The sequence below is a fragment of the Rutilus rutilus genome, assembly GCF_951802725.1.
Source record: "Rutilus rutilus genome assembly, chromosome: 25".
NCBI lineage: Eukaryota > Metazoa > Chordata > Actinopteri > Cypriniformes > Leuciscidae > Rutilus > Rutilus rutilus.
The window spans coordinates 7163955-7190598 of NC_140229.1; the positions used below are offsets into that span (position 1 = coordinate 7163955).

The 26644-nt window shown below is 38.2% G+C and overlaps 1 protein-coding gene across 1 annotated transcript in view; it reads right to left on the reverse strand.

Moving 5' to 3' along the window:
• Positions 1-6943: 6943 nt before the first annotated feature.
• Positions 6944-26644, reverse strand: part of clmpa (CXADR like membrane protein a) — a 71559-nt gene continuing 51858 nt past the window's right edge. Inside the window, exons 2-7 of the mRNA XM_084399933.1 lie at positions 19450-19607; positions 17735-17933; positions 15061-15228; positions 12619-12741; positions 8910-9051; positions 6944-7431 (exon numbers count right to left, since the gene is read on the reverse strand). Coding sequence (XP_084256059.1) covers positions 7083-7431; positions 8910-9051; positions 12619-12741; positions 15061-15228; positions 17735-17933; positions 19450-19607 — 1139 coding nt within the window. The 3' untranslated portion in view covers positions 6944-7082. The remainder of the gene's footprint in view (positions 7432-8909; positions 9052-12618; positions 12742-15060; positions 15229-17734; positions 17934-19449; positions 19608-26644) is intronic.

Below are 26644 nucleotides of genomic sequence, written 5' to 3' on the forward strand. Positions count from 1 at the left end.
CTGACCGACTGTACAAGCCATTTTCCTCGACTGCTCATGTAAACAGCTTCTAACCACCCGTGAGAAGGAAAGTTCGCCTCAGGACGCAATGAGGACAGGAGGTGCTGTTTGCATATCTGGACATGAGGCTGGACTGCAGGGACAGAGAAACTGGCGAACTGATTCGAATGATTTGTGATTTCAAGAAGTGATACCTCACGTAATCGGACGAAATCATGCTGAATTATAAATAAGTGGGTCTTATTTGAAAAGCTCTGAGTGACATGAGCAACATAATCCTAATTGCATAAATTTGTACCATACGCTCAACATTATTTTGTCCCGTAAGTCTCGATTCGTGAATCGGATCTTTTCAATCGGTTGACCGGTTCACAAAACCGGTCGGCGTCATGTTTGATTATTTATCCAACTGATCGTGAACTGATTAAAAAAAATAATAATATCATTGAGTTTGCAACTTACTTTAATAAAACGTAATGCTACTTGAAATATGTTTACGATTGTGTATGCTAGTTTTATCAACAGTTATATTAACCAGAGTCTTTTTTTTTTTTTTTTTTTTTAGATAGGCCTATATTATTAAACTTTACGCTCTAAACTTTTTTCAGGCAAAAAATTAAAATTAGTGAAGGAATTATAGGTTTAATGCAAAATATATGTTCTACATTATTTTATGAGCTGAATCATGGTTGTAAGTTGCAACAACAGACCTGTAGGCTACACTTGAAATTACAGTAGGCTACAATAAACACCGTCACTGCATGATGACGTAAAATCTTTTGAACCGGTTCTTTGAACGAATCTTTTAAACGAATTATTGGAAATTAACTATCCACACTTGAGTTGACTTGGAGGTTGTCAGTCTAGAATCCACAGCGAAAAAAAAAAGAAAAATCATAAATATGTCTTCTGGAATTTTAGCTGGTTCTAAACTAATAAGTTCGATTACCCTATAAACGGGGAAGACTCATGAATGGATTCAGTCGAAAGCCTTAGTGGCAGGTGTCAATATTTCGAGACATTTTCCAAATAGAAATCTTCCAAGACGGAAAATCTTAGTCTGCTAAAGGCTGAGTTTGATAATAGTAGGCTACTACATATTGCTTCAAACCATAATAGGCATGGCCTAATATCCACACAATTCAAATTCTGAACTCATGGGCTCTTCCTGAACCCAATACAAAAACATTAAAGTCATTGAACTTTGATGTAGGCCATTAGACTAAATATAAAGGGCCTTTCCTTCTCACGTGCTTTATTTACTCTCCCTGTGTTGTTGCTTTTCATCCAAGAGCAGTTATAGCCGCACTTTGGCCAGTAGAGGGCACAATTGCACTATCTCTGTATTCAGGCATCCTAAAACTCTTTACGAGATCATCTTATTGTTACTAACAAAGAGGACAGAAATGGATTTTAGATATTTCAGAATTACAGCTGTGTTCGTGTGGAAAATAAGGGATTATATATATTTTTTTTGTACCGGAAATGTGGGTCAGTCTTCTGTGCAGAGCTTTGCCTTATAGCAGACCGTGAGGTGCTAACAGGCTCTATTAATGATTTGTCGGAGTGCATACTGATGGAACATGGCTGAATCACAATGAGACTGAGAACAATTACACCACAAAGGAGGGATTAAGGAATGAATAATTAACTTCTTTTCTTCTTTTTTTCTCTTGCTTAGCCTATAAGACACAGTATAACTCTAAAAACTTGATTCAAACTCACTTGACTCTCAACTTTTCTTGAGCAGGAACACATCAGATGGATGGCTTAGTTTCACCACAGGGAATAAATGGATCCTTAAATAACATTTTAAGGGCCATGTTTGTATACAGGGCCTAAAATACGGTGCTTGCCAATTGCCAAATGCGAGTAAAATCGGTGTTGGCGAGTAGGCCTATATAAAACGGTGACAAATGCCAGTTAGCCTGTAACATTTATATGAATTCTAACAATGCAATGTTGTGAGAACCTGAACTTCAACAAACGTGAACGGGGCTCGCAACAATTAACGGGCCAGTGCTGCATCGTCACAAATGTTAAAGCCTTGCCAATTTAAATATTCAAGCATTACTCTGTGTGCAAACATCCAAAGCGCACGTCCATTAAAGCTGCGTCTTAGACAGCACGCAAATACTTAATTAAGCTCCGTTTAGGTCTTCTTTCACTTGAATGGACAAATTCATACAAAATTATGTTAAAAAAAAAAAAAAAATTCCAATGTCTGACAAACATACGGAGCCCCTGAGGGGACCTTTGCAAAAAATATAATAGGGTAGAGTGGGGGAAAACGCCCCCCTTAAGGAAAATGTGACATTACAGTGAAACAAAACATAAATGTGACTAGAATTGCCATCCCGGTTTTGAGTGACTATGGCAGGAGAATTCACCAAATATTAAAATTGCCTCAGCCTTCATAATTAATTAGTATTTTCACTGAAAATATTTTTGTACAAAGGGGGCGTTTTGCCCCAGCGGTGGGGTAAAACGCCCCCCAAGGTGGGGTAAAATGCCCCCTTTCTTACCAACCAGTTTGCTTCATAGATCAACAGCAAAATTAACAGACAATAGTTTTTAATCTCTAAAGGTAAAAGGCAAGTAATGTATCAACATGTATATATATTAATATTTATTTCAGCAATGTTCAAAATAGGCAAAATTAACTACCTTCCATCAGTGAGCTAACTGTGCTAGCAAGCTAGCTAGTTAATGCTCACTTGAGGTCATTTTTTCATGTTTTGTTCAAATATTTTGATTTTACCACCTAGTTATACTGCATTAAGTGTAAAACAAAGGATTTGATAGACAGAAATATTTTATTATAGTAATTATGATAGAGAAACTATGCCCCCAGGGGGAGGGGCGTTTTACCCCTCAGCGTAGGGGGCGTTTTACCCCACAAGCTATGAGTTTTTTTAAAAAATGTTTAATTTTTAAAATATAATTATATTCCTTATAAATAATATATGATCTCAAACTACAGACTTCACTATTCATCTATCATACATCACTGTGATATCCTGCAGAACAATATTCTCTTAAACACTTATTTACTAATATCTGAAAATTATAGCATTTACCATGTAATCCTCTACTCTTCAAATGTGTCGCTGGTGTCAGCTTATCCATAGAGATTTGTATATCCCCGTTATCAACGTAGTGCATAGCAACAGTAAAAATGTATCTTGACTACTTTTAGTGGTTATTTTGGGAAAAACAGGTGGGGGGCGTTTTCCCCCACTCTACCCTAATACGGACTTTCGCGTGCGCACGCGATAGCGAGAAACTATCACGTGCTCACGCGTTACAATTTCCGGTTTGGTTATAGTGTCATTACTACAAATGTGGGAAAAGGGATGAGATGAGAGTGTGCTTGGAGCATGCCTCCAGAGATTTGTCTTATAGGGAGTTTGCATTTGAGATTGTTTGTGGACTGTGCTTTACTGTATAAGAAAGAAAAAAGCATGAATATCACATAATGAATATCAGGTCCCACATCATGGATTACATAATCAGAGAGTAGCCTATTTCTTTTCGTTATGAATTGTTTCGTTTAAAGACATTTCAAGCTTTCTTCAGATGTATTTCTCATGTGGCATACACTGAGTTTCGGTTAATTTATGATAAGATGCGCTCCAGTTCACAAGCAATGCAAGTGACCTCCATGATTATATTGTCTGCTATATATTTGCTTCTTATTTATTAAATACAGGCAATTGGTTGATGACAAATGTATTAAAATTAAGATGCAATTTATACAAAACGAAATTCACTTTAAAGAAAGGCTTTCTACAAAACAAAACTTAATGAAGTGGTCATGTTTTACGATGCACGTTTTTGAGATTAAATCTGTTAGTTGCCATCCACTGCAACCAACAGATTATAAAATATTATAAAACTTGGAAGAGCCATGATATGTTTTATATATATATAACTCCGATTGTATTCATCTGAAAGAAGAATGTCATATGGTGTATAGGATGGCTTGAGGGTGAGTAAATCATGGTCTAATTTTCATTTGAAAGTGACCTACTCCTTGAAGTCACCGGCCATTGGTAGGTGTGGGTAAAAAGTTCATTGAAGGCCCTGTTTGGATATCTTTAGATTTGCTTTGAGTTTGATTTTAATCCACGAAGACAAAAGGCATTTGAGAGAGGAAATCTCCTGAGACAGAAAATGACACTGTTTTCATTGGCTTGCCATTTAATGCTTTATTACAAACCAAAGGAAAATCATTAAGATACTGTACAAATATACATTTGAAATGAAAGGAAATATGTACAAGGTCATTTGTCCAATCAATCAATAGCCAGTAATGTTTAAAAATAATAATAATTCTGAACGACAGAGGGAAACGGCTCATGGTTTCCTTACTCATGCAGTCAAAACACCAGACTGACCAAACAAAACTACTGTATAGAGAGTACAGCTGTAGAAGTGCAAAGTCATCGACAAGAATGAGTTCATTCCATGTTTATTGGGTATAACGAAAGGTGACGTATAAATACAAAAAGTATTTACATTAGTAACATTTGAACCAAAATCCTTTTTTATAATGCGATTCTTAGTATATAATGTACTGATATTAGCACTGAGCCAAAATACTTGCCTTTCTCTAGCTATCGTAGTCATGCAGGTCCATTGCCAATAGTGTTTAGATGCACATTCTCTCAAGCAATTGTATGCAGGGTGTTTAACATTAGAGCTCAGCATTCAAACTGTTCAGCCGTGACTGACCGAACACAAACTCAACTGAACCATGCGTCTCAGCACATATCAACAGCAGACTCAGCCGTACAGGAACAGCGGGTTTCGAGGAAGTACTTAGACTAATATTACTTTATTTCCTCACGTTCCCCGTGCGTGGAAAGAGACTTGAAAGCCGGGGAATCGACCGGGTTGTTGGTTGAAGCTAAATCAATGGAACTGGGTGCACATTTGGAGTTCTTTTGCATTGGCCTTAAGAGTTGTGAAGGATTGGATTTAGATAAATAAGGTCAGCCTTTGGTTCCTTTACCTCTCAGAGCATTGACATCTAAGTCTTGTTCAATGCAGAGACGGTTATTCCCTGGTTATCCGGCAAGAAGACATTGTGCTCCTTAAGGGTGACCTGTCACTTTGAATATTTTCTGACATCTTGTTCGTCCGTCTAATTCACTTCTGAAGACGTAAAAAAGAAAAGGGGAGGAATTCATGTTATGGCCTCCTGCTGTTTACTAATGGGGACTCAAAAAGCACATTTTTGCAGCTGATTCTGGGTATGAATGCCTCTCTGATCACTAGAATTCATCAAACACTGAAATATAAGATGGGAAAAAAACTAAAAAACAGAGAAAATATATTTTCAATGGCATTAGAGTAACCAGAACACAACTAGGATACAAATGTGATTAATATATATAAATCTGCACTCAAGAATTTAAAGCTTCTAACCTACTGGAGTTACAATGCTGTGTCTTTTGCCAAAATAGCAAAAAATCGATGCTTGAAAAGAGAGGAAAAAAGCTCAAATTAGCCAGCTATACAACACATTCAAAGCTCATTCGTGCAGGCCCAGATGGAATCTGCAGACTTTTCCCCCACATTTTTTAAAGAAAACAATTTAAACTGAGCAGAAAGCACTACATTCTTATTTGTAGATGAAAGCATTAGCAAATTAGCCATAATATTTAATTAAAAAAAATATACAAATATTAAGGGTAATGTAGAGCAGTGGCCTCAGCAAACTTCCAAAAGATGCTTTTAAAAACGTAATCTAACTTGAATTCCTAAACACACACACACACACAAAGTAATGTAAACTGAAATTTAACTTTTTCCCTCTATTGTGTTTATTGGAGATCATATTTGTTTTGAAGAATCTTGGATATGGATCGTAATGTAAATCTGAAATGTCAAAATCCAGTTTATGTCGATAAAACATTTCAAAACAAGCAGCTTTGTCATAATTTCAGCAGAAATATCTTTTAATTTTGATGGATAATGGCAGACGTTCGAGTCAAAAAGGTTGAGAACCCCTAATGTAGAGCTTTGACCAGGCCGTTCGAAATCTGCGCAGAACTAGTGCTTTCCACGCAGGCAGACTGTGTGTGGGCCTGCTCGTTCGGTTACACACTTCAGACCTAAATAAACCAGCACTGAATAAGCCTGACCCAACCTCACCATACTTGCATCCAATGGGATGCGCCAACCAGACATCTGATTTCAATTGCAAATACCAGGAGCCAAAGCCGAGTCAAACCATTTCCCCATTGAGACAATCGACCTCATTACTGAAGATACTGTGTTCATTATCCTGAAGAATGTGAGTGAATGATTTAAAGGGATTGTGCACACACACGTTACGAATGCTGTTAGATACTTTAACTGAAATATATATGGAATTCCTATAAATACCTATTAAATACGGAATACTTCTATTCATATGGAGTATTTATAGCTCTAATGAGGAACAAACCAATTTACTGTCATTGTTTATGTCACGGTGTGTTGATTTCTCATCTTTCTGGGCCAATCATAGCGTCTGCGCCCAGCAGGTGACCTGCCATTGGCTGTTGGGGTGTGATACCAGCTGGGCTGCCTGGCAAATGCTGATTGGCCGAGGAAATGAGTGGCAGATGTGAATCCTCGTAGGGGCGGACGAGCAGGTGCCGGAAAGAGTCCGCTTATGTGAATTCCTCCTCCAGTTCTGTAGCTGTCAGTTCAAACCCAGCGAGGACAGGAAGTGTGTGGTCAGGTGGACAGGCTGTCTGTCTGGGTAAAGGCAGAGCTGAATCTCTGCTCATATCTGCCTCTTTTGTTTGCTCAAACCACCATAACAACACAAGGCACAGTCCTCACATCTTTAAACCCTTTAAAAATACATACACTCCACGAGGGGTCTCCTTCCACTTCGGTGTGCACATAAAAACAACAAAAGCATTCATTTTCCAATGTTGAATCAAAAGGCCTGACCACCTGGGTTTTCCGCAGGGAATGGGAAATCCTTTGGGAATGTTCCTGATACCAGATGTGGGAGTTGATGCTTGTTGCAGTGTGTGTATTTATCTGTTTGTGTGTGTGTTTATGTGTGTTTTGTATTCCTACACAGTCTGGAATGCCTTGGTTTGCGCTGGGATCATCACCGGTGTGGCGCCCATCCTCGTCAGGTTCCCTGGGCTGAGCTTTGCCGAGCTGGGTTTGGGGCTACTGCTGGGCTCCGGGGGTTTGGGGACCACGTGGTTGTACGGCGGTGGTACTGAAGGGAAGTTTTCGGGCTGCCCGCTTTCTTTAAGGGCAGCCACCACGGGCAGTCGAGGCCTGGGCCCACGGGGGGCGCTGTTGTGCACCATAGACTGAGTGGAGGAGGCTCCGGAGCGAGAACTCCCAGAGCGAGAGGAGGAGAGAGAGTTTGGCTTCACCAGTTTGGCTTTGGGAGCTTCCGCATCTTCCCTAAAACATAAAGAGCGAGACACCCCTTATGAAAACAAAATATATTTCCCTGCCTATATATGAATGATCAATATATTAAATGGTTTAACAGTATATTTGAAAATATAGAGAATATTACGATATATTGAATAATACATAAGGAATTGCCGCTTTTCATATATTGAAAAATATGTGACAATATATTTACTAATATATCATAATGTATGTAATTTTATAGTCAGTAATACACTTCATTATATATAGATGTATGTGATCAGATATGGTACTGCAATGTGTAATATATTGCAGATATATTTACTCATGCAACAGAAACACACATATAGAGAAATATATAATGTAATATATATTTTTTAATCATTTGCATTATAAATGTTTCATATTTTCAAGCTAACAGAAGGTAACAAAAGCACAAGCAGACCTGCATGTACTAAAGTATTTAGACAAGAGACTATCACTGTGCTAAGGGTGATTACTTTTAAATATCGTAATTATAGTCTTAATGGTGTTCGGTCAATCGTCAGCCGAACCACAGGCTCTACTCTTCAGCACAATGGTGACACCAAAAACTCAGACATACCAGAAATCATTTTAAATTCCAAAATAATAGAACATGAAAAACTAACAGACCTCCCCTCCTTACTAGTCTCCCATATATGGAAATGTATTATGTAATATATAGCATTATATTTTGCAGTATATACCCATATATTTTTGTTTCATAAGGGACTGTGAGATGTTTTATCTTGTTGTGTATACTTTGCATGCAAGGGCCTGCAAATGTCTGTGCCAAATTGGAAGTGTTATTATTCAGACGGCTCCCTATAAACATGTCAACTCCCTCAGAAAGAATTTTTTTCAAACTTGGTCCTCCAGGACAGTATATTTATGTAGATGTATTTTGAAAATCAGTATTAACAATATATTTTCAGCTACTCTTATTTTTTTTTTTCATTAATTAAAAAATATACCTGAAAATATATTTTTGCCATATGTTTTCAACAACTCATATGGAGTTCATTTCAAGCCTAAATGCATTTTTGACTCAAATGTAAATAGAGTTTGCATAGCTAGAACCATCTGCATTGGCAAACATGCATTGAGTGTGTTTTGGGCCTAAATGCACTTAACATTTTATAAAATGTTTTGATAAATTCACTAAAGCGTAAAGACACTCAAATACCTTTAAACCCTTCAGGCTGCTGGCTAACAAGTCTAGAGAAAGTGACTTCTACTACACTGGAACCATATGCATCTCTTTAACCTCAGCGAGAGCAGTGTAAATGTGTGTATCTCGCTGTCATTTGCATTTTTAATGCTCACTCATCCTCCAAACCTGCATAATTCATCCCGACACCCGCAAATTAGCCTAGACATGAATGCAAGTCAACAAAGAGAAATAGAGCTGCTAGACATTATAAATACTGTAAATTATGTCCAATGAGCTATTTAAAGAAATGTTTTTTGTTTGTTTGTTTTACCTTATTTCATTGGGCGCTTCCTCCTCCTCATATTTCTTCTTCTCTTTCTTGCGGAAAACAAGCCAGACAATGAGGATGATGAGTAGAACGCCGAAGGACACGCCCACCACGGCACCAGCCACCACGCCCATTCCACGGACATCTGCAATAGAGTAGACACTTCACAGCTGATTCCATTTTATAATGAGTTATGGTGTATGCTAAGGTAAGCTTCAGTGTTATTATTGTCAAGTCACATTTATTTATACAAAATTCTGGCATGAAACTCCAGATGGCACAGACTAATAGGTCCTTAACTTAGGCTATGTTTACACGGAAACGATCTGAAGAGAAAACGCAAAAGTGGCGTTGCGTTATCTATTTTTATTCTGCGTTTAGACGAGCGTTATGGGGGGGAAATCTGCGTGCATATGGTGACGCAAAAGTGTGTGAAATTCGATGTAGTATGCACTCCAGGCTGCTAGGTGGCAATGTGAAGCACTGCCACACAACACCACCAAGTCCGCGCGCCTGCGTACAACCTAGCAGTCTAGCAGACTTTTGCGTTTTACCCTTTAGACGGGAACGCGACGGTGGAGCGTTTTTAAGATTTCCACTCTGGAGGGTGGTTTCACTTTTTTGCGTTTTTAAGCCCCAAAAACGCTGTCGCCGTCTAAACGAAAGGCACATCTGATAAAATATTTTTACGTTTTCATGAACGCCTGAGCGTTCTCGTGTAAACAGGGCCACATCATTCTCTATAGATACCAGCTGATTGGTTGCTGCTGTATCAGTAGCCAATGAGCTTGCTGCTCATCCTTCAAACACTTGGTTAGCATTTGCTGTAGCAGTTTGCAGCGCACATCAGAAACCCTCCACCTTCTCCAGCTCCACCTGTATAGATCTGCTATGGGTAATTCATGTACGCTATATTGTGCAGCAGCAGCAAGTCTTACTTGCTCACAGCAGTGTGTCATGTGTGTATTGGCAGTAGCAGGTCCCGTACCTTTGCAATGGCATAGTAACATCCTAGCAACCACCCACAACATTCTATTCTATTCACAAATCACACATATACAGTAGAGCCCAGACATACCTAAAACTGTTTAAATATACACACTCACTATACACTACAGTATACAGCAAGATTAATCGCAATCTCGATTCAAACAACCATGCAATCTCATTCCTAAATGACAGCGATTCCGCTCTGTCTATTAAACCCTTGACCCACTGCTGCTGACCCAGAGTCAGCAGTTGTCATGTATAGGTATGAAACAGCTTCACAGTCCTTTCAACCACACAGTATCATTATTTCTCTCTTACAAACATTCAAATTATTACAGTAATGAGACAAAAGTTTATAGTTTGGATATGGCCGTCGTGGCCTAATGGTCAGAGAAGGTTGTGGGTTCTAGTCGATGTCTAGTTTCTGTGGTAGAGGAAAAATTGAGTAAATCACCTTTTAAATCAAGTAATTTGACGCTTCAAATAAAGATTGTATCAATTACACCATTACGCCAGTAGAAGGCAAGAAATTGCTATTTAAAAGTAATGAATCAAGTAAAGTATTTAAGAGTGAGTCATTGGGCCCTATTTTAACGATCTGAAACGCAAGTATCAAGCGCGAAACGCAAGTAACTTTGTGGGCGGGTCTTGGGCGCTGTTGCTATTATACCGGCGGGATAAATGACTCTTACGCAAATCTAAAATGGGTTGGTCTGAAGTAGCTTCATTATTCATAGGTGTGGTTTGGGCGTAACGTGAAATAAACCAATCAAAGCGACATCTCACATTCCCTTTAAAAGCAGGCGTGCTTGTTCCATGGTGGATTGCTATTATAACGGCGGATTTGCCAGGCGCACGCCAGGAGTGGTTCACATCCGAGGAGAAAGACGTTCTCGTCAGGGCCGTAAAAGACAGAGAAATGACATTGGGGATGGAGAAACCCACCCAAATTAGCTTCGGTTAAACAGGTGTATAAAAATGTGGGTAAATGTGTAAGCTAGATTTATGCCTATTTTTTCACATCTTCATGGACACAACATTGATTTCCCTCGTGTGTTAATATTTTTCCTTGTAATAATGTATGGTTTTCTAAAAATGAGAACTGCAGCGTATGCAGCGTATGTGTGTAGATGAGATAAGCAAAGTGCATGCGCGTTGTGCACACACTACATTGATTATGGCCAAGCATGCGCCCTTAAAATAGCATATGAATAACATGCACAACACTGACTTTAGACTAGGTTTTTCCTGGTCAGTGGCGGAATTGTTTTCTAAACCTGCAAAATAGCACCAGGGAACGTTTGCGCCGGAACACGCCTCCTCTTTGCGCTGAACCGCCCCCCGGGAGCGCAAATGCATTTCCTAGTTTACCGATGTGCGTCTGTGGAGGGAAAAGTCCGCTGTCCGTCAGTGTACAAAGTCAATTGCGCTGGGTGCAAGATAGGGCCCATTGAATCATTCATTCAAACCTTTTTATTTATTTTTATAATTCATTCAAATCAATGAAACATTTTTAAATAGACTGCAGCAATTACCTTTTTTAGAACTTCTAGTAAATTGCATGTTTTGTTTAGTTGTTTATTCAGAATCGTAATCTCTCTTTTAAAAAAAATAAAAAAATAAATTGTGATTCTCATTTTATCCAGAAGCGTGCTTCTTTTAAAAAGACACATAAAATAAAGTTTTCATGCTCAGAATAGACTAACAAACAGCCTGTAACAAGCAGCCCCCTCTGCATTGCAGATACAGTACCTGAAGGAGTGTAACTCACCATGAGAATACTCCAGCAAACAGCACAGCATTAATCAACCTACCGCACTCACTATGCTCCTTCCTTTAATAACATGCCATTTTTTGCATGAATTATTTTTTTCTTTCCGCCACATAATTAATTATTTCTTCTAATTCCATCATCTGATATTTAATTATGCAGCAGAGCAGTTTGAGAAAGGTTTGGAGGAAGGGATTAAATCAATGAACACTGTAAAAAAAAAAAAAAGGATTAATTCTTTATTTGGATGTTAAATAGTGCTGAAAGATCGCACTGCATAGCAGAATTGGTCAGTATCTCACCACCATCTTCACAAAAATACTGTGGCTTGCTATACAGCAACGACTTATGCTGACAGCAATTCAATTACGTGTTGGAAGCAGGCATAAAACAGCAACGCAAAACAAAAAAAAGCTAAGAATAGGAATTTATAGTTTGCATAAATCCTTTCATCTGTGTCTGTATCAAACAAACAGAAACACACTAGTCAAGTTCAGAATCACTACAAAATACAACTCATACTACATTGTGTCATGCAGCATGTATACTGTTAGTATGCTAAATTTTCTGTATGCAATACTCAGACTGCCTACTGCGTCCCACAATGCAAAGCAATGAACTCTATTTGACTTTCCATTTTCAGTTTGACAAACAAAGCAGTAGAAAATTTGTGACATCTCCTTGGCTTATTGTTGTTGTTGTTTTTTTAGACTACAAAAAATAATTTTTTTTTTTTACAAATTAGCTTAAAAAATGCAATTTGCATTTTTATTTTCAAGGTAATGGATAACTGGATGTCACTTGCTAAATTAAACATGAAGCACAATGAGGTAATGTATCAACAGTGTAGCATATTACTGTCAATGCATACTATGCACTATTTTTAGAAAACAGTAGGTAGTTGACACAGTATGCAGTAAGATGTATGCCAATATGCCATTTTGAACTTACAGTGAACTTTGACCTCTAAAGTGCAGTTTTCTTCTCCGACATCATTGCTGGCGGTGCATTTATAGACACCTGCACTTTCCTTCGTCAGATTTTTCAGCGTAACAATCTCAGGGTTCTTCAGATCTTAAGACAAAAAACACAAAGTTACTTTGATATGTTAATAGTTTAGACAGAACTGCACAGCATCCATCCAGACACATGACAAACAATAAATCCTATTTCTTCCATAATAATCTCCCATTCATTTTGTTGGCTGCTGGGTAGCCCCGCCCATATAAAAATCTAATTTTGGCAAATTTATATTCACTTTCACCACCGTTCAAAAGTTTGGGGTCAGGAAGATTTCCTCCCAAGTCTCTTATGCTCAGCAAGGCTGCATTTATATAATACACTGTTTTCTATTTTAATACATTTTAAAATCGAATTTATTCCTGTGAATTTTCAGCATCATTACTCCGGTCTTCAGGTTCATATGATCCTTCAGAAATCATTCTAATATGCTGATTTGGTGCTTTCTACAATTCCTGTCTCATGTTCCCCTGTCTTGTGTTTAAGGACTCTTATTTTGAAGAGTATTGTTGTTCTTATTGTTCCTGCTTTTACTTCCTGTGATTAGTTCCTGTTTCCCTTGTTTGTTTCCAATGTTACCCTCGTTAATCACGACAGCAACTCATTAAACACACCTGTTTCTTTCGCCAGTTTTGTTATCTTGTGTCTTTATACCCCAGTGTTTCTCTTGTTTTTTTTTTCTGGTGTTGTCCTTAATTGATATTATGTGCGCGTTTATTATAGTTCTGTTTCTCCCGTGTCTGGAATATCCTGTTTTCTGTCTGGATTTACTATGTAACGTTTTGATCAAAATGAACAGTAAATCCATCAATCCTTCTTCCAAAACATGTTTTTGTCTTTCCCTGATTCACTATGGTAAGCCCATTATAAGTGTTCATATCAGTAAATAGAGAAACGTTGCTCCAGCTACTTTGACGCATGTGTGGTGTGGGAGTAGCAGGGGTTAGTTGTCACAACGAGCGAGAAAGGTTGACATGGCTTGTCACTTTATCACACTGGGCCAGATAAGGACACACTTCAAGCTTCAAGTACTAAACCGAAACACTAACCTCTGGTTAGTGTTGATTTCATCGAAACCTGATTTCTGACATGAAACAACTTCTGAAAGTGTTCAGCTGAATGAACAGATCATGCTCTGCAAAATTCTCCACAAAGGCTGATGAAGGGTACAGAGCGCATTACATTGCACATACGTCACATCTCTTATCCGATCTCATAAGAGGGGCTAATTGAGGAGGTAGTGAAGCATGTGGGGTGAAAAATGCTGATGGAATTGATGTAAATTTAATTTGAGAATGCTTGCGGTGTTAAATTGTCCCTGTAGTGTCTTCATCTATTTTCTGCTCCTCCAGAGAGATGATGTCCACATGATTTACTCCCCACGCATGGAATATAAACTTAACGCTGCATTTTCTTTCTTCTTGGGAAAGCAGTATTGCGGAAGCAGAGCGAGTCAGTGTAGCGGTTAAAAACCTGAGCAACAGGTTACAGTCAAAAGATCATTTTCATGTACATCACATCTAAATGTGGCACAGAGAACCATTAGTAATAATTATCACTATTAAAATTTCCTCCTGCTTAAAGGTGTTTTTTTTTTTTATACATTCTTTTAAGTCAGTTTATTGTTCATTGACTACTATTAGTATGTCATTCATAGGTTTATCTCACCTACAAGTTTAAACATTGAGACCTCCAGGCACCATATAAACATTGAGAGCGGTCCGCTCAGATCTGTCAATCTCTTTCCAGCTCAACCTATAGCGTGAGTTTGGGGGCGTGGCTACTGTAGCAGGCGGAGCCAGAGGGTGTTAAGCTGCTGTGGTACCATGACTGATGCGTTACATGGGAAAATACTTTAGGAGTACAGGAGTCTTCAAAGATGAAACAGGTCATGAACACGAACAGGGAATTGCGATACAATAAATCATCATCATGCACCCATTCAGAAAGAGAAATGTTCCAGTATATATTGTTTTATGTGTCCAGTGTAGACAGCCTCAAACAGCTGTGGCGAGTCATGTCAAAAAATGTGTCAAGTGCAGATAAATTGGATCGGTTTATTATAAGGGAGACGCTCGCGTTCACTCTAGACAGAGCGATACTCAATTGCTTACTCATGACACAGGGCAATACAGCTAAAAGTATTACTAATATGTTGGACCTTTTATTGAAAGTAGCCTACTTTTACCTGTTGAGACATGCCTTCATGCCAACAAGTATGAGCTGTATTAGTGATGTTTGAGTTGGGAAAGGGGCGTTTGCAAAATATGCTGTATTTGTGTAATTCTGCGTGGTGCCACTAGTTCCAGAAACGACATCCTTCAGCTTTAAAGACGTAAAGGATAAAACGCTATTCATTTTCTAAGAGCTCACCTATGAGGGCCAGAGGTGGGAGCTTGCCAACATATTTTCCCTTGTCCAAGACTCTCTCCCATTTGTAGCTGATTGGGTCAGAACCATCTGTGGACTTGCAGCTCAGTCTGACATCACTTCCTTCCAGCAGACGACCCTCCATCCAACAGCGTGGTTTGGACGGCTTCACTGCAAGTTGCAAAACAGACATGGTAAAACACACCTGGTAAGGTAAACATTAAGTCAAGTCACCTTTATTTATACAGTGCTATGCATAAGTTTAGACACCCATGCTAAAGTTGACTAAAAAGAGGAATAAAAAAATCATCTTTTGGAAATTTAACTTAATGCCTTAATTTAAAAAATTTGGAAAAATCCAACCTTTAAGGACACCAATTTTCTTTGTGAATGAATAATGTATCGTAAATAAATAAATGTTCTTCCTTAAAATACAGGGTGCATAAGTTTGGACACCCCTATGTTAAATTCCCATAGAGGCAGGCAGATTTTTATTTTTAAGTATTTTTTTTAATTTTTTGTTTAGGATACTATGCATCCTGATAAAGTTCCCTTGGCCTTTGGAATTAAAATAGCCCCACATCATCACATAGCCTTCACCATACCTAGAGATTGGTATGGGGTACTTTCCATAAGATCATCTCTCAATGCAAATCAAACTAGCTTTTAGGCTAACTGAAATAAAACCATGCCAATCTCTAGGTATGGTGAAGGCTATGTGATGATGTGGGGCTATTTTAATTCCAAAGGCCAAGGGAACTTTATCAGGATGCATAGTATCCTGGATCCATGAAGTAACTGGCCTTTAAAAATAAAAATCTGCCTGCCTCTATGGGAATTTAACATAGGGGTGTCCAGACTTATGCACCCTGTATTTTAAGGAAGAACATTTATTTATTTACGATGCATTATTCATTCACAAAGAAAATTGGTGTCCTTAAAGGTTGGATTTTTCCAAATTTTTAAAATTAAGGCATTAAGTTCAATTTCCAAAAGATGATTTTTTATTCCTCTTTTTAGTCAACTTTAGTATGGGTGTCTAAACTTATGCATAGCACTGTATAGTGCTTTATACAATACAGATCGTTTCAAAGCAGCTTTACAGTGATGACTGAAAAATTATGTTGTTCAGCTGAAGTCAGTTGAGTGTTGATTCAGTTCCTTAGCAAAGATCATCGGTTATTAAATTAGTTAATTTCATCTATAAAGCAGTTCTGCAAAAAATGATGACATCGCCCAGCTCCGTTCAGTTCTTGTACAAAAGCCGAGCGTCAATATAGTCAGATCATCATGATCTGATTTTTCTTATATTGTAATGTAGGTATTTTAGCAAAGAATTTGCTTATATATAACATAACTACATAGTTTTGGACAATCCAATTAATGTTATATCACAATACAGGTATTTTAGCAGGAAATTTAACAAATAATTACCTTATATATTAAATAACCGCAAAGAGATGCATATTAATTTGAAAATCCCCTGAATTTAATATCACAATATAGGTGTTTTAGCTGGAAATTCAACAAAGAATTGGCTTATATATTAAATAACCAGGTAGTAATGCATATCTTTTGATAATAGAGTGAATTAAATCATTTACAAATAAAAGATATTCCATCTGGATAAACTCATTTGATTATTTGCTTTTTAAATGAATTTTTTCATAATATAATATTTATAAATCTTGTGCAAAATAGCCTAAAAAACAGTCAAACTAATTTTGGGACGAGTACTTTAGAGTATGTAAGCAAAACCAGTACACACACATGCACTTTTACCCTTTTTGCATCATTCCCCATTTAGATTTGTTTTTCCTCACATCATGAAACCTTTTAAAACCCAGTGTGATGCCAGCGAGTTCTATAACATGAATCTGTAAAACAACCCGTTCACCATTCGGTCCTCGACCCCCCGCTCCTGCCCACCCCGGCCATCAGCATCTGCTCCTGCCGCCTCTATCTGCTGAGCCAGGACAATTCTGTCCCGGCACTCGCAGGGGGGGATGCAATTACAGCCGCTGAGTGGGATGCAGGTCCCCTCCATCTCCCGACTCTGTCAGGATCACTTACTGCGCAAAGAGGAAGCTGCAGCCTCGTCCTTTGCCAAGCCATTATCTTTGTGTTGAACAAGACAAATGCTAATGTTTGCCCCTCGGAATCGAGCGCGTCGTTTCAAAGCTACGGATCATTTGTACAAATGCATGCGTAAATTTGTGGCGCTCTTAAATGTCTTTATATAGCTGTCGAAGCGAAGTTAAGATGGAATGAGGGAATATAGAAAGAAAAAACAGGGGAAAGCAGACGTATAATGTTTCTATGCAAGAAGTGTTTATTCAACACATCCTCGCAATAATACATGTTGAATGAGCAACTTAGCCTGATTTATGTGTTTTGGAAGTTCAACTCTAGTGTGTCGTATAAATGATGTAGATGTTTACATGTGATTTTCTCCCCATGCTATCATCCATAATGTGTCGTTTTTATTGTCACACAGTCGCTGAATGTCATTTCACGCCAAGATCGGGGCACAACTGGCGCACTACGCCCAGAGACAACATCCTGGTGCTATTTTTGTACCCCTTACTCTGTGACATAAGCATCTGTCATGTCTTCTTCACTCTCCAGGCCTAGAAGAGGAGTTAATTAAAGCCAAGCTGCAGGGCCAAAGACTCACGGAGCACGATGAGTTTGACTGTGTTCCAGTAGTACTTCCCGCCGTTCTTGACCTTGCAGATGTACTCTCCAGAGTCTGTGAGCGAGAGGTCACTGATCATGAGTGAAGCGTCACCCTTCAGATAGTCGCCCGATAGGGACAGCCGTCCAGCTTCACTCTCATTGGGGTCGTAGATCCGACCCCCAAAATAGGTGATCAACTGGTGAAAGAGGAAACATACAGCGAATTAATAAAGACTGCTTTGAGTAAGGTTTTGAAAATCTATGAGCTACGGGTAAAATCCAGTGAGGGTTGAGTCACACGCCTGCAGTTCGAGTCTGCTAAACTCTGATGTCACTGCGAATCAGGCCTTTCTTTGCTTGGTTATATTTGTCTTTCGGTGTCCCTGATACTCAACTTCATTTGGTAAAGCACTGCTAAAGCTATTCTGCTCACCAAAAACTGCCCTTTTCACTTAGAAAAGTTTGCTTTTTTTTTTTACATTTACTGGTAATCTTAATAAAAACACTAAGAATTTAGCTGTTTTTTTTACATTGACAATATGTTTCTTGAGCACCAAACATTAGAATGATTTCTGAAGGATCATGTGACATTGAAGACTGAAGTAATGAGGCTGAAAATTCAGCTTTGCATCACAGGGATAAATTACATTTAAAATTATATATAGAAACAGTGATTCTACATTAGAATACTATTTTGCTCAAATAACTGCAGCCTTGGAGGGACTCTCAAAGGGATAATAATCCAAAAATTAAAATGCTGTTATTATTTACTCATCCTCATGTTGTTCCAAACCTGTCTGAGTTTCTTTCTTCAGCTGAACACAAAAGAAGATATTTTAAATAATGTTGGTAATCAAACAGTTGACGGTAGCCATTTACTAAGTCATAGTATTTTTTAATTAATCATTAATCATTATAATTGCCATGATGTTTTTGAGTCACTTCAAAAAAGGTGCAACACAAGTCTGTCATATAGGCTATATAAAATTCTTATGAGAACATCATTATAATTGTGTGCTTGGGACATGGATTTTAATGGTGAGACTTTTGTTTTTGTAATCAGGATCTCAAAAATGTGAGATTTTAGATTTAAATTTAGATTTAAATCTAAAATAGATTTAAACTTAGATTTAAATTTTGAAGTTTAGATTTATCTGCCAATATATCAGTTATCGGCTTTCAAATATAAACAATTATCGTTTTCATATCCCATCCCTAATTATTGGTGGCGCTTAAGTGTCTAAGAGACAGATCCCAAAATTGTCACCTAAGCAGAACAAAAAAAACTCTAAAATATAGATTTATCTCATTAAAGGGCTACATGCCATTTAGAAAAATAGCTCTGAAATGATTCGTCTCTGGCAGGAAGTTCAATCGGCAAAAGGTTTGAACCTTCTTGTCAGATATATTGTGTCGGGAAGGACCTCAGGGAGCAGCTTGAGCCGTGGCCAGATTAAAATGTAAAACTTGTCCTCGGGCCAATTCCACATCATTAGGTCATAAAAGTAATTGTTGGGGGTGATACGAGGCAAACCAGTGACATTAAAAGAGAGCAGTTTTCACAGTGCTGATTGAAGCACCAGTTGATGGTACAGTTTACAGAAAGACAACCCTTCCCATAATCGCAGCAAAAAGCACTGCACTGCAGATCAGCGAAGGCCAGCATCAGCAGCGCACTGTCGCATACACACACACACACACGCGCGCGCTCACCACTGTCTGCCGTGAGCTGGATTTATGCAGCATCCATTCTATGTCCAGCAGGGTAATGTCGGCTTGCCACAGCTGATGGTGGCAAGGCAGCGTGGCATTGTCTCCGACCACTCTCTTCATCTCCGTCTGGCCATTCGCCTGAAGCACACTCAGCAATACTGTGGAGAGAGAGACAAAGATAGAAGAGGAAGCGTTAAGGCCCGATGCCAGGGAGAAGTTATAGGACGGAAGGGCTTTAGTTGGCTTTACTGCAGGATGCAGAGGTAGATATCATGCAGGCATCAGGGATATCACGCGACTGATCCAATGCGCTCACACACACGCACGCACACGGGCGCAGCGGCACGGCTCTCATCCAGAGCAGAGAGAAGATGATTCAGGCTAGAGGCCAGAGGCTCCATGGAGACAATCATTGTTCTACCCTCAGATAAATTCCTGGAATTGGACAACGGTTTAACAGCCAAGTGGCCACTTTTCACACTGAATAGGAAATCATCTCCATAACACAAGGGAGGTGAAGGACTATTAGCGACTGCTGGAGATGAAGGCGGCCATGCTTCTGAATTTATTGAGGTTGAAGCATTTTGTCAAGTCTAGTCACATTTATCCATTTAAAGCAGCTTCACGGTAATAAACAGGAAAATAACACATACATTTCATCAAATATCAGACTAATTCAAATTCGGCTGTAAAGCAGCTCTACAAAGACAATAGTGTCATTATTTAGTTCAGTTGATCCAGTTCAGTTCAAGAAGTGTAAAGTTCATCAATCATGAAATGAGTTTGATTCAGCAATAAAGCAGACAGCAGTGTCGTTATTCAGCTCCGTTTCGTTCAATGTTGATTCACATTGTAGATGTTGGAGAATTCATCAATTATGAAACGATGTCATTTCAGCTATAAAGCAGAAAACAGTGGGGTCATCATCATCCAGCTCAATTCAGTTCTCATACAATAGTGTCAGTGCAGTCAAAATCCATAATATTACTGAATATTAAGTGTCCCCAAAAAAGCAAGCCTAAGGCCACAGTGGCAAGGAGCCCGAACTCCATCAGGTGACGGAAATGGAGGAAAAAACCTTGGGGAGAAACCAAGCTCAGTCTGGGGACCAGTTCTCCTCTGGCCGAATGAACGAACATGGTCACATTTTGTCTCAAATACTGATTTGTGGGCGAATTGAATCTGCGCTAATCGGTGTTACAACCCTAATTTCCTCCATTCCAAACCATCACAGCCTCCCAGCGTTTCCCATCACGATACATTTTCCGCTCATCAAGAGATAAAACGCAGAGAGTGGACGTCCCACAGCGCTGCTACTGTACTTTAACACCATTTGCGTTTGAACTTCTCTACACTGACACAGGGAGGCAGCTAAATGAAGGCCGAGCTAATTAATTCCCAGCATGCATTCTGAATGCAGAAATAATGCCCACACAGCCAGATGACAAGCAAACAACTCTACACCTCAGCCATACGCAACAGCCTTATGCTTGAATAATCCTGATAATGTGAGACATATCATCAAAAATCTTCGCTTTGGGCAATGATCAGAATCGAGCACACTGCATACTGTGTTCTGCTTTATAAAAATGGAGAGAGTGAATGTTTTAAATAGAATTATTTCACATGTTTAATTCAGTTTGCGGTAAATGTCTTCACTTCTGGCAGACTAATCAAATAATAGTCAAGAAGATGGTTCATTTAGCTTCTGGTTCATTTGTCACACTAGAAATAGAAGTATGCACATTTTTGGCAAATTTGTCTAGATTTGAACTGGGAATTGAACATTTGCATACATACAGCATACTACTGTCTTAAAAAAACTGAATGTTGTATGACATTTTAAACAAGTGCCAAATCTTAAAAAAAGAAAGAAAAAAGACCATTTGTTACCATTCTGTAAAGCTTCAGAAAAACCTAAATAGGCTGTACTCAATGTCGTAAAGTAAATAGAGAAGAAAATATCACAATATATTTAAAAAATATAGAGCCTGGTCTCATTAGAACACTATTCACCTTAATTAAAAGCACAATACTGTTAATAATTTGAACGATGCCTGTGGAACATTTCATTTTCTCCTCTTAATGTTGGATGACGTCGTACCATGTGATATTTTAAGAACATCAAAGAGACTTTTCTGGCTGTTTATTCAGCGAAAGCGTCTATCTTGGTATTAAATGGGTTAAAATGCAGGCCAGCTAAAATGGGTTGTGATGGAAGCAGGTGAAATCTGCAGGCATTAGCATTAATATGGGACACATTACAGAGGATCAGGTTTTTCTTCAAAGGAAATGATAAGATCAGATAAATCCTCATCTGCATGGCCTCGCAGTGTCGTGGAAATCCATCTTTGAAACACAGTGAAATCACGGAGATCTGGCATTTACTGCCTTGAAGTTAAGATTAAGATAATGATACAGTACGTGATTTACAAAGGTTTTAAAATAAAGTGTATAGCTACGTTCAGAGTTGCATACTTCCATACAACTCGTACTGTATTCACAGAATACCTCGATATTTGCCAAACAACATTCTGCATATATATCCCATAATGCAATGCACTCCAGCTGATCTGTCATTTGCTCCGTGACACATGAATGAAAAAATTATATTTTACAATTTTAAGATATTTTTCTTGACATATTATTGGATTGGAACAACAAGGTGTTTTACACAAGATTGGATTAAAAATACAAAATATTATTTGAATTAAATTATTCAATGAATTAAAATCAATACATATAATACGAAAACGTAATATTTTACAATTTTCTTTACATAAACTATTGATTTTATTTTATTATATCTAAATGTAATACTAATATACTAATAATTATTAAATGTATTAATAAATAGTAATAATACATTTTATTATATAGCACTTTTTAATTGTTCACTGAATTAAAAAATATCTTTTTTTTATTATTATTATTATAAGTACTTACAAATATCAAGCAAACTTTACAATTAATCAGATTAATACTGAATACAACCTAATGCCCGTGATGCATCCCAATCAATTTCAAACCGTGTTCTTTCATCTATCCCAGAGGAGGACTGGTCCCCCGAGTGAACTATTTTTTTTTTTTTTTTAGCCAAAGGTTTTTTTTTCTCCATTTCTGTCACTTGATAGAATTTGACACTGTCGGTTTTGGCTTGCTTAGTTAGGGACAGTTAATATCCAGCAATTGAACTGATCCAGTTAACTGACTCGAGCTGAATAATCTCACTATTGTCTTCACTAGAGCTGCTTATAGCTGAATTTAACTCATGAATAATGAATTAACTTTATACATTTATTGAACATAACTGAATCAACACTGAACTGAATTGAGCTGAACGATACGATTATCTTGCGACTTCCGCTATATATTTGAACTTGTCTCATACTTGATGATAGAGTATGCAGTAAACATTACGCTAAGTATTCCATTCTGAACATAGTCTGATCACAGACTGGTTCAAGATATTCATATCAATCAATCACTTTACCAGAATGTGCATGCTCATTGGTGTACAAAAGCATTTGGGAAACACATAAAGGAGCATTTCTCTAGCAGTACTAAACCAGTTTGAAATATTTGAAGCACACAAAGGTATCCATGCAACTATTTCTAAACGGTAAGGTAGGAGCCTGTGGGCCGGGTCATGTTAAGTTCTCAGCTGGAAAAGGCTTGGATGAAATGGCCATGTTAATGCCTGCAGAGCGAGAAAGGCTGAGTGTTCATCTCTCATGTTCTGCCATCAGCTGCAGCTTGAGATTTTCTAGCCCCTTTAGGCACATGGTGGCTCAGGCTGGGGGGAAAGAGAGTGAAAGAGCGGCTCATTAACAATAGGAACCAAGCAGCTTGGCTGAGATACACCAAAAGCTGGTGGAAAAGCAGATTTCTATGAAGATGCCCTAGGGGGAGTTGTGCTCCAGTAAATTCTCCTCCCCACAGATCACAGCAATCTTATTATAGAGCAGCCAATAGCACACATCACATACACACCCTTCAAACTGTCCAAAGATATGGTGCATAGCCTTCACAGTCTTTACATGGCACTCGGACTTTCGCCACGGGACAGAGCTGTGATCTACCACCCAATAGCGTTCTCCACACTTCAAGCAAGAACAAGTTAATAGAGGAAAGATCTTGCAGCTGAGATCTAATTAAAGGGGACCTATTATGTTCTTTTCAAAAGTCTTGATTCTTGGTCTACTAGAACAGATTTTCATGCTTGATAAAAAAAAAAAACACATCATTTTTCACATATTTTAAATTGTTGCAGCACAACACTCTGGGGTGCGTTTCCCAAAAGCATCATTAGTCAACTATGGTCAAAAGTTCTGTCATTATCAGCATAGTTCAAGGAGTCGTGTTTCCCGAAATCATGGTTCAATCAAACATTCGCAAACAGCATTGCATGGTTGAAACCAAAGCTCTTGACCTGTGGTTATAGAAGTATAGTTTCTTGTTTGCATGCCATGAGGACTTAAAGGGGTAATGAGTTGAGAAATCAAATTTTGAGCTTTTGACATAAGAGGTCAGCATACTATAAGAATATCCTGCAAGTTTCAGAACTGAAAACTTCCTTGTTAGTCCAAAAACCGCTTTTATTGAAACCAAGCCCAGAGAACGACTCGTTGTGGAATGTGCCTGTCATAGATATGTGAAAGACCGACTTTTCAGAAGAAGATCAACGCCTACTTCATAATTGCTTCAACTTTGGCCCCGCCCACTGGCGTGTGAGTGACATGAAGAGGAGAGAAGAGGGATACAGGACCACTGGACTAAAATAACATTACTGTTTAGTTCCTGTCTCTATGAAGCCCCTCCTTCTGAAAAAGGGCAGTGTGCTCAGAGTGTTGTGATTGGTCAACCGCTTCGAACATGTTACGGAAATGTCACACCTCTTACCATAACCGCGAGCTTCAACACATTACTAACGCAACTCAACCAGGCCTCGCTTCCTTTTTTCCCCGCATATGCCTTGGGCGTGAATTATTTAGAGGGATATTGTGACATGCACACTCCCGGAAGAAAACTCAAGACTACAATCAATGCTTTTCAAGGAGTTCAGAAACAGTGTGCACTGATATAGAAATAACTCCCTTTGGAGAGAATGTGTTTTTGTAACTTTGCAGACATTCTTCATGCTCAAACAGCAACATTACACACTAAAGAAAGTAGACAAAAGCATAATAGGACCCCCTTTAAAGGGTTAGTTCACCCAAAAATGAAAATTACCCCATGATTTACTCACCCTCAAGCCATAGCTGTACAGTATATGACTTTCTTCTTTCAGATGAATACAATAAGAGATATATTAAAAAATGTCCTGGCTATTCCAAGCTTTATATTGAATTTTGAAGCCCAAAAAAGTGCATCTATACATCATGGCCCCAGGACCAGAGCCAGGACATGTTTTAATATATCTCATATTGTATTCGTCTGAAAGAAGAATGTCATATACACTTAGGATGGGATGAAGGAGAGTAAATCATGGGGTAATTTTCATTTTTGGGTGAACTAACCCTTTAATGGTGCTCGTATCGCTTTAGTGAGGGATAGGGTGTTACCCTGCAGAACTCAAAATAAGATATATTGATGAACATTGGGGTCGAAACAACATTGGACCCCATTGACTTTCATTGTATGGACCAAAAGAAATAATGTTTTATGTTTCACAGAAGAAAGTCATACATTGTCAACATCGTTTTTTTAAATTTCACATTTAATATGTTAATTTCTGTTAATTTACTAGCAATTACAATGAGTGAAAACAGTCCAATTAAAATCCTATAAATTGAAAAAGTACTACACCCATTATTTTCACTGTACAGGTTTGAAACGGCATGCCAATCATATTTTCTTCAGAAAACATAAAAATCTAGTTATTCTTTCCTCTTTTAGTTTTTCTGAAAAACATTACTCTGCAGTGATGAGCCTTTCGATTCAGCAAAGACAGAGGAGAAAACTGAGAAAATGGGAGAATGCACTTTGTTTTTCTGTAGTTGTGCTCACTCAGCTTTGCTGGAAACTGTAAATGCACACAAACGGGAAGAGGGAGAGGTGGGTTTGTTCTGGTGATGTATGCTTGAGTGTGTTTGGGGGTTGACAGAAAGGAGAAATGAGAAAGGCAAGAACATACAGATAAATGTGCTTTACCGTGCAGAGCAGCACATGGTTCATCTTAAGCCGATTTACACTGCATTTATCTGCCAAAGTTTGGACATTTTCTTGAAATATTTCACTCCGCTGCCGTTTAAAAGTTTAATATCACACATGAAAGTCTGGCGTCTCATGTGAACATCTTCCTAAAGTGAAACACTCTACATTAAAGCTGTATTTTATGTCTCAGCTGCCCAGATGAGTCTACTGAGCTATAAAAAAGACAAAGATTGGTGCTGCATTACACAGTGTCCAGAAACGCAGCAGTAAATATAAGCGCTCTTTGGCCCAGCGCTGACAGGTCAAGTGCAGGTTCATGGTTCTGCTCTCTCCTTCCCACACAACATCAGACGAAAACAGCCTCAGAGCACATCTAATTTACAGCAGTGTTTAAAGCAAAGGGAACTGACAATGCATCAGTATTGTAAAGATGTCTCATTGGAAAGATTAGCAATTTTACAAATTAAACTTTATTTTGGGCTGGGCGGTATGACTATATATATTGCGACAACGATATAAAGGTCTATCAATTTAGCTATTTTGTGTATAACACGGTATGTAAATATATCTACACTATGAAAAGAAACGTGAATGAATAACACACTGTAAAAAGTGAACAGTTGGATCAACTTAAAAAAATTACTTCAATTGGTAACACCTAAAGAAATGAAGTTTTCTCAACTTAAAATATCACGGTTTTCACGATAAAACGGGATAATTTAAGTTGAGAAAACTTAATTTCTTTAGGTGTTACCAATTGAAGTAATTTTTTTAAGTTGATCCAACTGTTCACTTTTTACAGTGCAAATCAAGCAATTTTGCGCTTAAAAGACGTCTAATAGCTGTCCAATCACAGCCCAGACATCTAGGCTAAAACGAGGCAAATTTGGGATGTCAGAGGAAATTTAATAGAAGTCTAACCATAGCCCAAGAATAGATGCACAGGCTACGCACAGAACATGTCAAAGAAATTAAACCAAACACACTGTTGACTTTGCTTACATAATGGAATATCATACATCTTGCAAAAACGACATGT